This window comes from Toxotes jaculatrix, chromosome 14 (genome assembly GCF_017976425.1).
Source record: "Toxotes jaculatrix isolate fToxJac2 chromosome 14, fToxJac2.pri, whole genome shotgun sequence".
NCBI lineage: Eukaryota > Metazoa > Chordata > Actinopteri > Toxotidae > Toxotes > Toxotes jaculatrix.
Window position 1 is genome coordinate 24,447,501 of NC_054407.1, and position 16,033 is coordinate 24,463,533.

General features: G+C 45.7%; 1 protein-coding gene across 2 annotated transcripts in view; it reads left to right on the top strand.

Moving 5' to 3' along the window:
• efr3a (EFR3 homolog A (S. cerevisiae)) overlaps positions 1-15,807 on the top strand; it is a 75,935-nt gene extending 60,128 nt beyond the window's left edge. Inside the window, exons 13-25 of one of the 2 annotated variants that reach the window (XR_005895250.1) lie at positions 825-876; positions 2,261-2,433; positions 2,569-2,644; positions 3,056-3,217; positions 4,585-4,716; positions 5,001-5,068; positions 6,269-6,396; positions 7,657-7,742; positions 8,002-8,050; positions 8,218-8,321; positions 8,429-8,478; positions 10,015-11,386; positions 11,460-15,807. Coding sequence is in view for 1 of the 2 variants with exons in the window: in XM_041054685.1 (XP_040910619.1) it covers positions 825-876; positions 2,261-2,433; positions 2,569-2,644; positions 3,056-3,217; positions 4,585-4,716; positions 5,001-5,068; positions 6,269-6,396; positions 7,657-7,742; positions 8,002-8,050; positions 8,218-8,321; positions 8,429-8,478; positions 10,015-10,120 (1,186 nt within the window). In the remaining variant the exon portion in view is untranslated. Of the gene's footprint in view, positions 1-824; positions 877-2,260; positions 2,434-2,568; positions 2,645-3,055; positions 3,218-4,584; positions 4,717-5,000; positions 5,069-6,268; positions 6,397-7,656; positions 7,743-8,001; positions 8,051-8,217; positions 8,322-8,428; positions 8,479-10,014 lie in introns of both variants that reach the window. The other variant, XM_041054685.1, reaches the window with a different exon arrangement.
• Positions 15,808-16,033: the final 226 nt, after the last annotated feature.

Sequence of the window (16,033 nt, forward strand, 5' to 3'; positions counted from 1 at the left end):
TGACCGTGGCGACGTGTGGAAAACGTAGAACGTCACTGATTTAAATGTTAAAGTATTCGTAATTGCATTATTAAGTAAGCATTAAGAAATCACTCGTGGTGTAGCTCGGAGGCAAACGGCACACCATCAGCTGAAATGACACAGCACATACCATAAACACACACACACACGCCTTCTCATCCAAAGTGAATTGTGTCTTAATCTGTCCTCACTTTACCTCCTGGACACCCTGCAGTGAATCCAGCTCCGGGGTCACCGAGACGACGGCTGGTCTTCTTCCAAAAAACCAGAAAAGAAAAACAAGCTAATCCCTCAGGCCTCAGGGGAGCAAGGACAGATAATCCCAAATCAAACGAACGCTGCAGTCCTCCTCCCCCTCACAGGCCAACAGCCTTTCTCCCTCCACTCTCCCTTTCTGATAATTGCCGGAGGAGAGAAATTTGTCTGTGCAGCTTGTGAGTGTCTCTGAGCAGAGGTCAGTGCTCTGACACTGCATTTTCCACTGTCCACATTCAGGATCCGCTGCTGTCTGATGTGATGGAGGCTTCCATTGGACCCACAGATGATTTTCTTTGCATTTTTTTTCTAATTTATTCAAATAATCACGTTCTTTTTTGTGTGTGTGTGTGTGTGTGTGTGTGTGTGTGTGTGTGTGTGTGTGTGTGTGTGTGGCCCAGCAGCACTTAAAATACATGTCTGGAAAACATAGTTACTGTGATTCAGAGGGACTTCCTGTTAAGAAATCAAGATTTGATGCCGTCCTCTGCTCTTCCTCTGTTCTCTGATCATTATTATCATTAATATTGATTTTTTTTGTTACTCAGGCATCAGGGCACCAAGAGGATCCAGACCATGCTGCTCAGCTCCCTCATCATGGTGAGTCCCTCTCTTATTATTATTTCGTATTTCATTAGCTGTCGCACATTTTTCAATAAAACCCTCAGCTGTTCCTGTTCTGTGCTGCAGTGACCTAAATACAAGACACGGCCAATAATTCATCAGTAAGACATAATGAAAATAAACTATTTGAGCAAATACATTTTACAATGAACCAACGAATTGATAAAAGATTATAAATCATGAAAGTGTTTGGTCAGTGTTGATCACAGACCTTTGGTGAAAAGTGTATTTTTGTGTCGTTTATTTTATAATTAATTCGATTTTGGCCGTTTCGGAGTTCAGGCGTTTTCAGGGTTAACACGTCTCACAGTCTCCGTGAAGATGTTTCCTTCTCCTTAATTATCTGCTTCAGTAAGAGACTCTCATCTCAGTGAGATGAGGAGGCACAGGTGGCACCAACAGACCCAGCAGTGATGCACGCAAACACACATGCATGAGTCTCAAAGCCGCCACAGCACAAACACACACACACAAACACACACACACACTCCTGTTTTCCTGCAGCATCCTTGTGCGCCGCAGTGGTGTGTGTGCACTCACACTGCGGTCTCTGACGGCGTCTGTCTGTCCTCGCCCTCCCCTCAGCTCGCTCCCCTCCTTGCCACCACCTGGCCTCTCAGTGCAGCTGGAGGAGAGGTGAAAGGTCAAAATATTTATATCACCATGCAGCTGCAGATGGGGCCAAGCAGGAAGTGTGTGTGTGTGTGTGTCAGTGTCAGTGTGTGTGTGTGTGTCAGTGTGCGATCTCTTCTGACACGGCAGACTGTCAGGCTGAAACCCAGATGTTTGAGGGCTGAAGCTGAATCACTCGCTGCTTCGGTCTCCTCAGCTGTGCCGTGTGAACACATGAACACAGCACAAACACAAATGGCGCACACACACCTGTAAGCAGCAGTCGTCAGCGTGCCGATCAGAGAGCCAGTGTGCTAACGCCGCTGATGTCTTTGGAACATAGGTGAGTTTCATCTCTCGCCCGTGATCGGCATTTTAACCAAAAAGGAAACAGGAAACGCTGTCGTCTGTTTTCTTTAACATGCATTGAGCAGGTCTCAAAGTAATTAGATGTAGAATAAATGAGCCCGTCGTTCGTCTTTAGATGTAAATGAAAGCTCAGATTTGTGTCCGCCCCCTCCGTGCCGGTCACACGGATCATAAATCATCCTATCAGAGTCGCGTACGACAGGAAAGGTCAGCATTTGGTCAGTTTCAGCTGCGTGTGAACGTAACCTTTAAGCCCCGTTGAAGCGGCGCTTCTCCACGACCCCGCCTGTGGATTAATCACATCATGCTGTGGTAAGACGGCTCACATCTCCCTCCCCACCATGCCGCCCCCTCCCCCCCTCCCCCCTCGCTACCTCAGGTAACCTCCGGCTTCAAGTCTAAGTCCATGGCAGCTGCTTTGCCTCCTCCTTTCCTGGACCCCCTCTTCTCCATCTCTCTGATGGAGGACAGCGAGCTGAGGCAGCTGGTGCTCGAGATCCTGCACAACATCATTGATCGCCATGACAACCGCGCCAAGCTACGCGGCATCAGGTACAAAGTCTAAACCGTGATTCGTGTCAGTGATTTGTAGTTCATGCACATTTTATTTTTGAGAGCACACACCTTGATGTCTGTCTCAGTGTCTCGGGTGCTGGTTTGGACACCTGGTTTAATTCTCTGTTTCAGGATCATCCCGAATGTCGCGGCGCTGAAGATTAAAAGAGAGAAGATTTCCAAGCAAGACGTCGCCTTCATGAAGAAGGTAGAACATCAGAGTTAGTTCTGATCTGGATCCTGCTGTGCTCGTTCTGCAGAGATCGCTGTTCAGATGAGGCTCTCATCTTTTAGATAAGACACATATTTGTGGGTGTAAAAGGTTCCTCTGAAAAGTTGTTGAAAGGCTGCACTGGTCAAAGCTGTGATCCGAAGGTCACCGGGTTCGTGGGACAACCCAGGAACCCAGGACTGAAATCACAGAGCAGGTTTTGGAGGAGGAGCCTTAAAGTTGATTGAGAATCCAAGGGCACAGTCCAACTCAACCTCAGGCTGTTCTCACCTGGACTGGCCACTAACCCTCAGCAGTGCCATGATGATGATGATGATGATGATAATAACATAATCAGGCAAAATGATTTTCTAATTATCGTTTACCCCTGTCCTCTGTGACCTCCAGCACGGCCAGCAGCTCTACCGTCACATCTACCTGGGCTGTAAAGAAGAGGATAACGTCCATAAAAACTTTGAGCTGCTCTTCACCACCCTCGCCATTCTGACCATCGAGCTGGCCAACGAGGAGGTGGTCATTGACCTCATCCGGCTCTCCATCGCTCTGCAGGTAAAATGGACCAGTTCCTTCATCTTAGTCACTTGAGACTTGAAGATTTTAGTGGAGATTTTGTCACAGTCACTTTCTGTAAAACCGAAACCAAGGAAGTCATCCCTAATCTGTCAGATTTGAAAGATTATTTGTGACCTTGGACACCACAGGGTCTGTTCAGCCTCTCCTCTGGAGCCTGTCGCATAAACAAAGTGGGGTAAAAAGTTCAGTCACCCTTCGAGTTTAGGTTCAAGTGTCCTTGATGTGGTGATGGTGCATTCATGGTGTCAGGTGTCATATTTCTGTGGCCGACGAGAAGCTGTGCCGTCGTCATCAGCAGCCGAGGCCTTAATGCCGTCGGACTGCAGAACGCACGCAGGTCCAATAAAACCTCCGACATGTGAGAGGTGTGAAGGAAATCTGCACACACTCTGACACGCACACACACACACACTCTGACACACACACACACACACACACACTCTGACACACACACCAGCTGCTTGTTTGTGTATCACGCTGAGATCTTATCATCCAAATGTCACAGTGTTGCAGACAAGAAGCACACGCACACACGCACACACTCACTCACAGACACACACACTCACAGACACACACACACACACACACACACACACTCATAGACACACAAAGGTGTTTGTAGTACGGTGTTTACCTGCACTGGGAACATCCTTTGGACAGACCGGGGACAGAAAGCCACAGATGTTCTCCGATGGATTCATTTGATTTCTCAAGACGATCAAATGTGTACACGCACGCACACCTACACACACACACCTACACACATGCACGCACACACACCTACACGCACACACCTGCACACACACCTACACACACACACCTACACACATGCACGCACACACACCTACACGCACACACCTACACACACGCACGCACACACACCTACACACATGCACGCACACACACCTACACGCACACACCTCAGTGCTCCATCATTTCACTGGCATCACAATATGTGGTTTAATCCATGTGCAGGCTTTACAGAGTGCAGGAAGATTATCTGTGGATCCTCAGAGGTCGCAGGGAGGGGCATCTGCTGTTTGACTGTGTTCTCACACTGTCAGTAGAAAGGTCGTTGTCGGGGTAACGACCCCGAGGTGACACAGCGAGCGTTGTGTTTCTGTGGTAATGTGTTAATTATAACAAACATGACATGGCAGATAGAAGTTTCTGCTCTGCTGTGTTTGCTCTGTGGCTGCACATCGTGATTCTTTTCATCATCGGTTCATCTACAGATCAGTCAGATCTCCCCAAAGAGAAGCATGCATCATCAGAAACTTTAGTTTTTATTAGAACCTGTTGTTGGTTTCTGATTGTTGCTGAAGTCTCCCTGGTCTGTGCAGGACATGGCTCTGGCCAACGAGGAGAACATGCCGATGTTTATTCGCTGTGGCATCATGGCGTTGGTGGCGGCGTACCTCAACTTCCTGAGCCAGATGATTGCCAACCCTCCGTTCTGCCAGCACGTCAGCAAGGTGGGTGACGGGCTCGTTCTGGCTTCAGTGTCAACGTTAGCTTACTGAAAGCCTCCGATTTGTCCTTCGCCACACTGGAGGGCCGTTGGTGGCAGTTTGAACGTTGAGGAACCTTCACGATACGTGGCTCTCGATGGATGTTTCAGACCAACTTCCTCTTCCTTTGCAGACTCACTCTTTGTTTGTTTAACATGCTGACGGTGCACCTCGTTCTTTGTTCCAGCTGTGCGGGGAAACGCTTCAAACTGAACGACGTTTTCTGTTTTCGGTTCTTCTCTCTTCAGGTTATCGAGCTGAGGAACATGGATGCTCCATACCTCCTCCCAGAGCACATCTTCAGGGACAAGTGTCCGTAAGTGTCCACTAATTAGCAGGTTGGATGCTTAATTTTAAAAACCGTTTTTTAAAAATCAAATTGTGTAAAAATCAGGCGCAGCTATCGAACCTGTGGCTTCTCTTTCCACTCTGATCTGTCAGCTTGTTATCGATCTAGTTGTTGCTTTAAACAACCCTGAAACTGCTCAGATATTTTCGTTGTTTCTCACAGAGCTCAGGAAACCCCTGAGTCTCGTTTGTTAGCTCCTTATTCCAATTGTTCTGCCGCTGAGATCAGATTCACTCTCACTCCAGTGCTGTTGTTCTCAGTCTCTGCCCGTGAAAATAAAAATATCTCCGATGTAAAGGAGAGATGTGCTGGTAAGTGTGCAGCACGCCTGAGGTGAGATGTTTGGAGATTTACTTCTTAAAAAAAAACAAAACCTAAAAACCTGACGGCTTAACAGAAATGTTGAGGATGTTCAGCTAATCCCATAAATCTCTTGTTTGCAGTTTAACTATTATTTATGAAGATGATTCCACAGCATCCAAATTCACTCAGTTTAAACTGTGGTGCAGCATTGTGAGGATTTTCAGAGGCAGCATGGACTCAGCTCAGTGCTCCTGCCTTCATTAGCAGCTTTATTTTCATTATTCCGCAGCAGCAGCAGCAGCAGTGAACCAGGATCACCGTCTCTCCACCTTTGAGCTCTAACTACTTACACTGGCATGTTAGCATACTGCAGCACAGAGAGCTCATGAGAGCGATACATTTGGTTAAATCAAAGGTGGAGCAAAGTCACTTTACTGTTTGTTAGCGCTGACAGTTGTATTTCAGGAAAGCTTCACCGTGTTATTGTTCTATTTTTGGCCACAGTAATGGGAACATGAAAGTTTGACTGGGGCACAGCCCTAATGTAAACCCACATCTGCTGATGAACCTGATTATGAGATTGAAGAACCAGCATCTGTTTCTGATTTTAAATCCCCCTTTAGCATCGCCCTCTGCGCTGAGAGATGCAGGGATTTGAAATACTAAATTTGGACATGAGCACTTTAGAGCTTCTCGACAACTCACTGAGATTATCCGGACACGTTTATCGAAATCCATCAGTAAATCACTGAAACGCATCCAGAAACGTAGCGTCTGAAGATGCTGTGGTTTGTTTGGATGTGGATTGTGCTGGAAAAGGTGGATCACAGAGGTCGTTTTCCTCTCTCTCCTTCTTCCTCTCAGACTCCCTGAATCGCTGGACAAAGAGGACAGACAGCTGTACTTCCAGACGTGCGACATGGCAGAGTGTCTGGCAGGACCCGGATACAACGCAGAGAGACTCTCCATCCCCTACGTGCCCCAAGTCACAGGTACGACTGGGTCAGGTGACATCACACTGATTACACAGCTGTACAGGCTGCTAATGCTAATTATTTATTTATTCATATATAAGAAGAGACAGACAATAAAAGTTCCCTGAACTGTGACTGAACCGTGTCACGATCACATGGTGCTTAGGTTAAACAGTTGTTCAGTGAACAGAAAATAAACTTTGGAAAAGCCGTTGTGTGATGAGCTGCGTTACACTGAAGGTCGTCACAGTCAGTGTCGAGATTTCTGAATGATCTCACAGAGAAACCTGTGCTTCTCCATCAGCAGCTAATCCTCAAGATTCAGTCTCTTTGTATTTTTTTTTTTTTTTTAAATCAAACCTTGGAAGTAAACTTCAAATCCATAAACACCCAAAGCCAAGGAGATATTACTTCATTCTCTGTATCTCAGTATCTGATTTACCCTCGTTGTAATAAAGTGATGAATTAAGACACAGATACCTTAAAATGAAGACGTGACTTTGGTTAAACTACGCGGTTCTTTTCACAGCGTCGAACATCAAACAGGCTGATTAAACTGTTCACTGACTCTTCACTGTGCTTCTGTCTCCTTCCCTCTGCCGCGCTTTCATCCGACACAGTGCTTTACACAGTAGGAAAAATCATCCACAGGTGCAAGCAGACGTCCAGAGGTAACCGGCTAGAGTAGAACTTGAGACGAGTCCGCTGTGGAATTAGACAGTTACCTGCAGCCACTGATCCCCTGTGATGGCAGCTGGGTTTAGTTTGGCTGGACAGACTCAGACATCTTAATACCCCCGGCAGCTTAGATGCTTTGCATTGAGCTACTCAGAAACCAGCCACATGCACAAACTGTCCCACCAGCTGTAGATGAGTCTCGCAGCTTTTCCTGTTGTTTCCAGTTAGAGCTGTGTTGTGTAGCTGTAGACGTTGTGTATTAAAAGCAGCCGGTTTAATCGTTTTTACAACTGTTTTGCCTGCATTGCATTTGGACGTGTTACGGTGAGTACATGAACTATGAGTGGATGACGTATGTAGACCATGAATATTGTTGTAGTCTGTGTCTGTTGTGCGTAGCATCTGTGTAGTTAGTGTAGGAAGTTATTTGTGTAACTGTAGTTTTGAGATTCTCGGCTGCAAACCTTCAAAAACAAAAAGCAAAGGCCGCCCGACAAGCAAACAACTGTCCACAGGCTGCGTCCTCAGTGTCCACAGAAAGATAATGTCCACACACAGAACATCTGGATTTAAAGCTGACGTGTCTCTGTCGTCCCACAGATGAAGACCGTCTGACCAGGAGGAAGAGCTTTGTGGACACAATCTCACTCCAAGTGGACATCATGTCCAACAGCCTTCCAGACAAGGTCGGTCTAACTTTCCTTGAGAGGAACAATGTCATGTGTGACACTCACACACAGCACACACACAGACACACTCTGTGACCTCCACACAAGGCTGTAAAATGCCAGTATAGAAAATATAAGATGCCTTATGCGTCCAACTATGTTACGTTTTCACCTGTTGACAGCTGAAAGTTTGGAGAGTCATACTCCATCAGCAGGCTGTCGTCCTGTTCCCGGGAGCGTCTTTGTTTGATCCCACTGTGTTTTTATCTCCCTGCAGTCTCAGCTGGCCGAGGAGATCACGTTCGAGACCCTGAAGAAGGCCATCGGTAAGATCAAAGTCTGTGTCTGACACTGCACAACTCTCTGTGGACTCACTGAAGAGTTTCTCCCTGAGCACAGAGGAAAAGGCCCGTCGTGTTTCAGACGCTGGCAGTGAATTCGAATATGTGCGAACTGAGTGACATGTGAGTGAGGAACCTCCGTCTGTTCTCAGATACCACGGGCCTGGAGGAGCAGGAGAGGGAGAAGAGGCGTCAGGTGATGGAGAAGTTCCAGAAAGCTCCGTTTGAGGAGATTGCCGCTCACTGCGAGTCCAAGGTAAACAACCAACAATCAACAATCAACAATCAACAAACAATAATCAACAAACAAAAACCAGATTTTAAACGGACTGAACTCTTACTCACGTTGATGTGTTTCCTCAGGCCAACATGTTGCACAACCGCCTGGCACAAATCTTCGAACTCACAATTCGGTAAGTGTGTCACCTTTTTCATAACTTCACGTTAGGGTTGGGCGGTAGTAAGGTAATCAGGCATACCGCGGGGTGTTAAAAATAGCAACCGCATCAGTTTCAATCCCGTCAGTAAAAAGAAAATGCAGTGCACTGATATAGGAGGTAAGGATTAAATATTAAACAGAATTTATTTATTGCCTTGTGTGGGTGAATCTTCAGTTTTACTTCAGCAGTATAATGTGTTTTACTTTGGGAGACGTTTGATAAAGTTTATGGACGTGACGTCATTACGTGACAGCGCGGAGGGGGGAGAGAGAGAGAGAGAGAGAGAGAGAGAGAGAGATGGCTGGTCGCACAACGAGTGACCTGGTCCCTGAGAAGAACAGACCTCTGCAGTTTGCCAGATTTCTGTCTGAGCCTCACGTTCATCATTTTTAATTCACGGTTTCCACGAGAAATTGAGCTTAAAATGATAAATGATATGCAGGATATATAAGAATGATATCAAAGCATGTCAATGTAGAGTCTTTGTATTGAAAAGTTTAGGCTGTATCAGATAAAATAAGCGCCGTCGATTTGCTCCCACGCGTAACTTCTAAAATAAATATGACACCAAGCTGCGCTCTGTGAACATGAATATAAAGAAAGTATTCTCAGATCAAACATCTGGACTGGCTCATACCAGTTTAATAACGCGCGTGCTGCCAGCTGGAAATAAAACCCGTCCGTTCGCTATGTGCGTTTTCAAACAGTCTATATGTAATAAAACTATAAGAACAGACTGAAAACGATCCTTTGACATGTTTCAGGCTTTTTAATGCATCTTTGCTGCAGTGAATTGTCCACAGGCTGCAGCAGCTGAATGAAAATCAAAGTGTGCAGAGTCTCTGCGCAGCTGGCAGTGCGCATCATCCCGTAGGCGCTGTTTGGATGCGGCTCTGCAGAGACACCTCTCTGTGCTGGCGCACTGGACACGGGATCACAGGAGCTCTCTGGACCAGTTTACCCAGTCTGGGTAGATTTGGCTGAAATCTCTAATGAGGAATCCGCTGATGAGAAGTTCAATCCTCCGTAATCACGGAGAAGCGCCGGCGTCTGGTTGCGTGCTGGTGGAACTATGAGCGGCTGTAGCTGCAGCAGACTGCTCCTCACCTGTGATGTCTTTGATTCAAAATTCAGATCGTACATGTAGGGAATATTTCCACCTGACATTCTGACCGGCGGGTTAGAAAATATAAAATACCGGCGGGTTTTAACGGGAACCCGGGTCACGGTAAGAACGTACACCGGGGTAAAATGCGGAGGTTTGACGGTATGAAAACCTGGACACCGCCCAACTCTGCTACACCTAATAACCTGGTTCACTTTTCAGCAGCAGTTTATTTCTACTCGTGTCCTTGATGCTTAGAGAGTAAAGACGCTGAGGTCCAGGTTACGTCACACGTCTTTACCGGTACCTCTTACCTGTTTGCTCACCTGTTAAACTTTACATGCTAACCCCTCCCTCCCCTCCCCTCCCTCACCCCCCTCACCCCCCTCCCCTCCCTCCCACAGGCCGCCTCCCAGCCCGTCCGGAGTGGTTTCCATCTCAGCGGGACACACGCAGCACCAGTCCGTACCTGTCTACGAGATGAAGTTTCCAGACCTGTGTGTCTACTGAACATAACCATCACACACACACACACACACACACACACACACACACACACACACACACACTGTAAACTTAAAAATGCTGAAAAAGAACAACACACTCTGCACTCCAGTTTCCTTCAGACGAGCACAAAGTCAGAGGAGCTTTCAGGAACACAAAGTGCAGCAGAACAGCCGGTTTCAGTTTGATATAAAGAAGAGTTACAGAAACATAACTTCCGTGATCAGTTCCTAAATCAGTTTATTTTCATCCGTTTAGCTTGAGAGCCTGAAAACTGAAAACGGTTCTTCTGAATCCGAGGCTGTCGCTGTGTGATCCGTTTTAAAAACCTGTGGAATCTGAACCTAAACCAGCTCTGAATGAACCGGTTTGCTGCATTTTGTTTCCTGACTCACGCCCCTGACACACAACTTAAGTTTTAAATGACAAAGAACAAAAAAAAAAAAACAGCTTTCACTTTGAGATTTCAGTGATTTGATGCTGATTCTTGAATCTTGGTGTTTGCTTCCAAGCATGACTCTGATCCAGTCAGTCACCGCTTCACACCTTGTACATACGCTCTAGTCTAAAATGAAACTCCTGTAGGACTAAAACCGGATTCAGGCTTAAAGATATGAAGCTGGTTTGAACGCTCCGGCCTCAGAGTCAGCTTCTGCCTCCTAACGTATCCGTTCTCATGTTGATCAATAGGCGTCACTTCAGTAACTAACCAGTAGAAATGTACAGTATACTAACTGTGAGCTATTTAAGCTGAGCTAACTTCCGTGGTGGTAGAAGGCAGGTTAGTTTTAGACTCAGCGCTGCTCGGCTGTTACTCCCTGTTCGGTCTCATCAGTCTCCTCTGTTCACTCTTTGCTCTTTAAAGATAAATAAGCATCAGAAACGACTTCAGCAGCCAGTTAGGTTTCATGTGGGGAAATGAAGTGATAGCGGAACATTGATTTGCTGCTCGGCAGAGAGGGAGATGTATTTCCAGCAGGGGCTCAGCAGAAATGACTCGGTGATTGCATGTTTGCTTCAGACGTTGCGTTCAGGTTCCCGGTGATGATGCCATCGTGGACAGCTGCGGTGGAACGGTGCAGATGTTCGGGTCTGATTTCTTTTTTTTCCTGAGGGCTCGTTTAGAAACACCGGCTTGGTACGTGGCTCTTGAATATAGAGTTGGACTGAAGTTGACATGAGAGGAAAAGGAGGAGAATTTTCCCAGAAATCTCACAGAAATCCATTTTTTATTTCCCAGATTTTCTAAAAAAAATCCTGAGAGCTTGGCTTGTAATGACCAAAGGAACAGAATCTGGAGTGTTGGTGAATCCCGTTCCAAGCAGCAGCAGAGAACAAAAGTCAGAAGGTCTTCCTCAGAGCTTCCCAGTCAGCGACAACATGTTTGATAGGGAGAGAAAACAAAACAAAAAAAAATATATTTTTATGGAACAGTGTTACCAGCATGAGCCGGCGGACATTTAACTGTAAACTGAACTGATTTCCAGCCTTTTTTCATTTATCGTAGAAGAAGAATTTGACTGATCACCGTTGTTTTTTCGTCAGATGCCTGAACCGACAGATCATGAAAATTCAGACTGAGCACAAAACCTAAACTGTAATACACTGAGACCTGTGGCGTCTTTAGGGACGTGAATACGTTTAAGGCACAATTCAGTTCTCTTTTTTTCTATTACATTCAAATACCGACACTTTGGTTCAACATTACAGCGCGTGCGTGCGTGCGTGTGTGTGTGTGTGTGTGTGAGTGGTGGAGTCCCCCTTTAGTAAACGTTATATCTGTGAGTCACTTTACAACAACCTGTAAAGCTGCGTCAGCGAGCGCTACGGCGCACCTGTGTGAACCGCTGAACCAGCCTGAGGTGGATCAGTTTCAGCCCTGAGGTGATGTGCCCCCCCTCTCTTTTTAAACATCCAATTTCGCGCGTGTCCCAGTGCTAGAGACGCTGGGGCAGGGGGCAGCCTAGTGAGGCGCCCGGGGAGCCGCGCTCTTTGTGCGCCACGGGTCTCATATCATATTGGATGATATGAGTCATAAATCTGTTGCCCCCAGATTCTACCTGTGACATCGGCTGTAAGAAAATCTCTCTTCCTTTGGAGTTAGATTTTGTCCAGTGCAGTGACTTTGTTCTGTGCTTCCTGTGCACAGCTGGCCCGTTCACCGTGAACATCTGTGACTCAGCCGTGGCTTGAACTCCTCGCTGCTCTGCTGTCAGCAGCTTCTAAAAAAAAAAAAAAAAACCAAAACATGTTTTGTTGCCAAAGATTCAAACGGTCTTAATCTCAGAAAGCTGCGTGTTGTCTGAGCCGGCGTGTGAGGCGGGATCATACGGAGAGTTTCATTCCTCATCAGAGTTCACGTCCCCGCTGAACGTGCTCAGATCAGCCGGCGTCTTCAGCCCCTCTGATACAAAGCGGTGACATTTTGGAGGATTTAACCTCGAGGCCGCGTTTTGTTTCCTAAAGAGTTACAGGAGGCGTTTTTTTTTTTAATGAGAGCCTTCATATCCGGAAGCTGCAGCTGGGATCTGTGATAACAGATGGTTATCAGTGTTTTCTCTGATCTGAGCTCAGTGTAAGAAGAAAAACCCCTGCAGTCGGAGGCAGATACCTGCTGCCTTCATCTGGTCTGAGCAGCTGTTCAGAGCGCGGCTCAGCCTCAGCTGTAGCCCTTCAGCTGAGGCTGAAGGTCGGTCAGTGTTTCACTCACAGGGGGTTTGGTTCGTCTGAGTGCGTCTTAAAAACATTAAATCAGTCGACTCGTTTGTTTTCTGGTCCGGTCTGGATGAGATGATGAGTTGAACAGAATGAGATGGTGAAAGATGAAGAAGGAGAAGTAGAAGATGAGGGAGGAGCGGTGGAGGTGTCTGAGCTCTGCTCAGTAGGATGTGGTCGCGTACGTTTCCGATGGTTTTGTGTGTTTTCTGTTGTTGGGAGCAGGTTGTGTTTCTGAAGGTTGGCTCGGTGAACAGCTGCACACTGGATCAGTACGAACACTGAGAGAAACGCTCCAGGTGTTACCGACCTTTCACCCTGAGATCTCATCACGCTGTGGCTTTAAATTCACAGGCCCACGGTCCGACGTCGTTTCACAGACAGCGAACCCTGACGCAGACTGCAGGTTAACACGAGGCGCATTCTTCTGTGTGGTGTTTAGCCTGTGACAGTGTGTGAGTGGCAGGTGATTTTCAGAATAAAGCAGCCAGACTGAGCATCAGCTACCATGTTAGCCGAGTTGTAGAGTCAGAGGACGGAGCCTGAATGAGAGAAAAATCCCTGCGACTGTTTCCTCTCATGTATGAAATATTCTCCACTGATGCATTAAACTCATTCATTATCTTTTACGCATATTTACGCAAAGTAACGTCTCAGCTTTAAACGCGATCTCTCATCATTTAAAATCATAGGATCATAGCTGTACTTTACCTGCATGGCGTCGACCCCTGAGCGGGTGCTGGGAATATATCTTTAAAATAAATAAATAAACTAAACAACATCTAAACAAGTTATTTCATCGACTGGATCTTAAATTCAGGGTTTTTTCTCCGAACAGATGAAACACGAGCCGGAAACAACGGGAACAAAGTTTTGAATCAAAGTTAACGTGTTCGGAGGAAACAGCAGATGAGTCGTTTGTTTGTTTAGATGTGGCTGGAAAACATAATCACTTCTTCTCATGAATGTGTCATTAAAGCAGTATATCATATATTTTTGTACATTTTCTGCATCATGCGTGGTCAGACTGTTGCCTGGTAGAGATTTAGAGATCGGGAGAATTATTCTTGTCGATCACATTTATCGAGATGAAAGCAGATGCTGAATTCTTTATTAATTCTTTATTTCTTTGTTGTTGTTGTTGCTGTTGTTGTTGTTGTTGTTTACCATGAAGTTGACGGTTCAGGGTTTCAATGGGATTGTGCAGTTCTTACCAGTGTGGGAGAAACAGACTCACTTATATAAAATATGACTTGATTTTTTTATTATTATTATTATTGTAGAATGAATTACATCATTTAAAATATGATGAACACGTGAATATTATATCTACAGTCAGATGATGTCACTTATTTTTGCATAATACAGAGAAGCAGAGTGAATCAGTTCATTTTAGCATCTTTTTTTTTTTTTTCCGGAGAAGTTGCAGCTTTGGTTCAGACTCAGTCATCAGCAAAGTTTCAGTCCGTTCACTCAGAAATGTGCCAGAAACCAACGCTGTGAAGGATCACGGGACAAACAGCCGCCTCACCAGCATCACTGCAAACCGCTTCCACCGTTTGTTTTGATTCACCAGAATTCACACGCCCTTTCAGCCCATTCACAGTGACTGAGGCTCAGTGCCTGAGGCCGGTAACTCTGATAACTCTGGAACTTGCCTGAGAATCATCACTTTTTTAAGTTTTCTTCAGGATCAAATTGATCCAGTGACAGTCGTCTGTATATTTATGGCCACACTGCACAAAGAAACTGCAAATAGCTAATTCGGCATCGTTTTAATGGCACCAGTTTGAATCTGTCCCGAGCTGATCTGAATCTGTCCTCTGTCCTGAGCTGATCTGAATTTGTCCTCTGTCCTGAGCTGATCTGAGTCTGTCCTCTGTCCTGAGCTGACCTGAGTCTGTCCTGAGCTGCAGCTTCTTCCGAACAGAGAAAACCGACTGAGGTTTAAATCAGAGGAAATGATCTCAGAAGAGTCTAAAGTTGAGCTGAACTCAGAAACCAGTGATTCATCTCTGCTGCTTCTGGTAAATGATTCGTATGTTAAACAGATTTATCTCCGTCAGTCGTTTGAATCGTAGCAGATGTTTTAACACATATTAAAATAAAAGAGTTAATGTCCGCTGCGATGAAACATGACATTGTGTTTGCACTTTGATCACTGTGTACCTGGTACTGGAGCTACAATCAATCAGCACAGATTAGTGTTTGGTACAGATGGAAAGTTAGAGATATTTTTTTCCGCCATGCTCAGTTTATGAAATCTTGCATTCAGGAATGACTCCGCGTGAAACTGTAAAAACTGTCCCTCCTGACCGGTGATTTCAGTCTCACGAGCTTAAAATTAAGACGAGAAGAAATCAGGAGATGGGGTGAAGTCCTTTCACCTTCCTTACTCCAAATGCTGGACACAAAACCTGCTGTAAAAATAGGAACGATGAACTTTGGTCGCTTTTCAGGATGGACAGTTTTCAGTTTTACAGCTGAATTCTGCAGGAAAACGTTTGTTTTTCATGTTGTTGATGCAACAGTTTGTGTGTTTGTGCCAGTTTTAGAGTTAAAGGTGTCACGTCTGTGCTCAGCCTTCACAGTGACAAACTGCTAAAGCTCGGCTTTGTTTCAACACACCGATGATTTAAACCACGGAGCGCTGCGGCTCGGCTCCGGCTGCGGGTTCAGGAAATGAGTTCACGTTCAGCAGGAATTTTACTGCGTTGCTCTGAATATTTCCACAGCCCCGAATCCATGAAGTGTTGAATCATTAATGGAAAAAACAGTTAACATTCACCGAACACACACGTGTCGGCTGTTTTCTTGAACGAAGCTTCTGTCCGGAGTCTGACAGTGAAATTCATTTCCTTGAACCGCAGCAGCAGCAGCAGCAGAGCCTCAGCACTTTACTGCAGAGCCTCTATTTAATAGTACGTTGTGCATTGAGATAAATGTTCAAGAGACTAAAATAAAATGTTTCTATCAAACCCGCTGAGCTGTGATGTCTTCATGCTCTGAAAGGAAGAAGGACGAGTGTGTTTGCTTTTCTTTAAACTTTTTTCCCTTTGATTTGTTCTAAAGATCAGTTCCAGTTCACAGATGTGTAAAGAAAAACGGAAACTTTAAAGTAAACATGTGATTTTTAATGTTTCTATAAGTTATCACTTCTGTTAGTGGGATCAAAATTATCTGACAACAATCTTCAAACGGCGG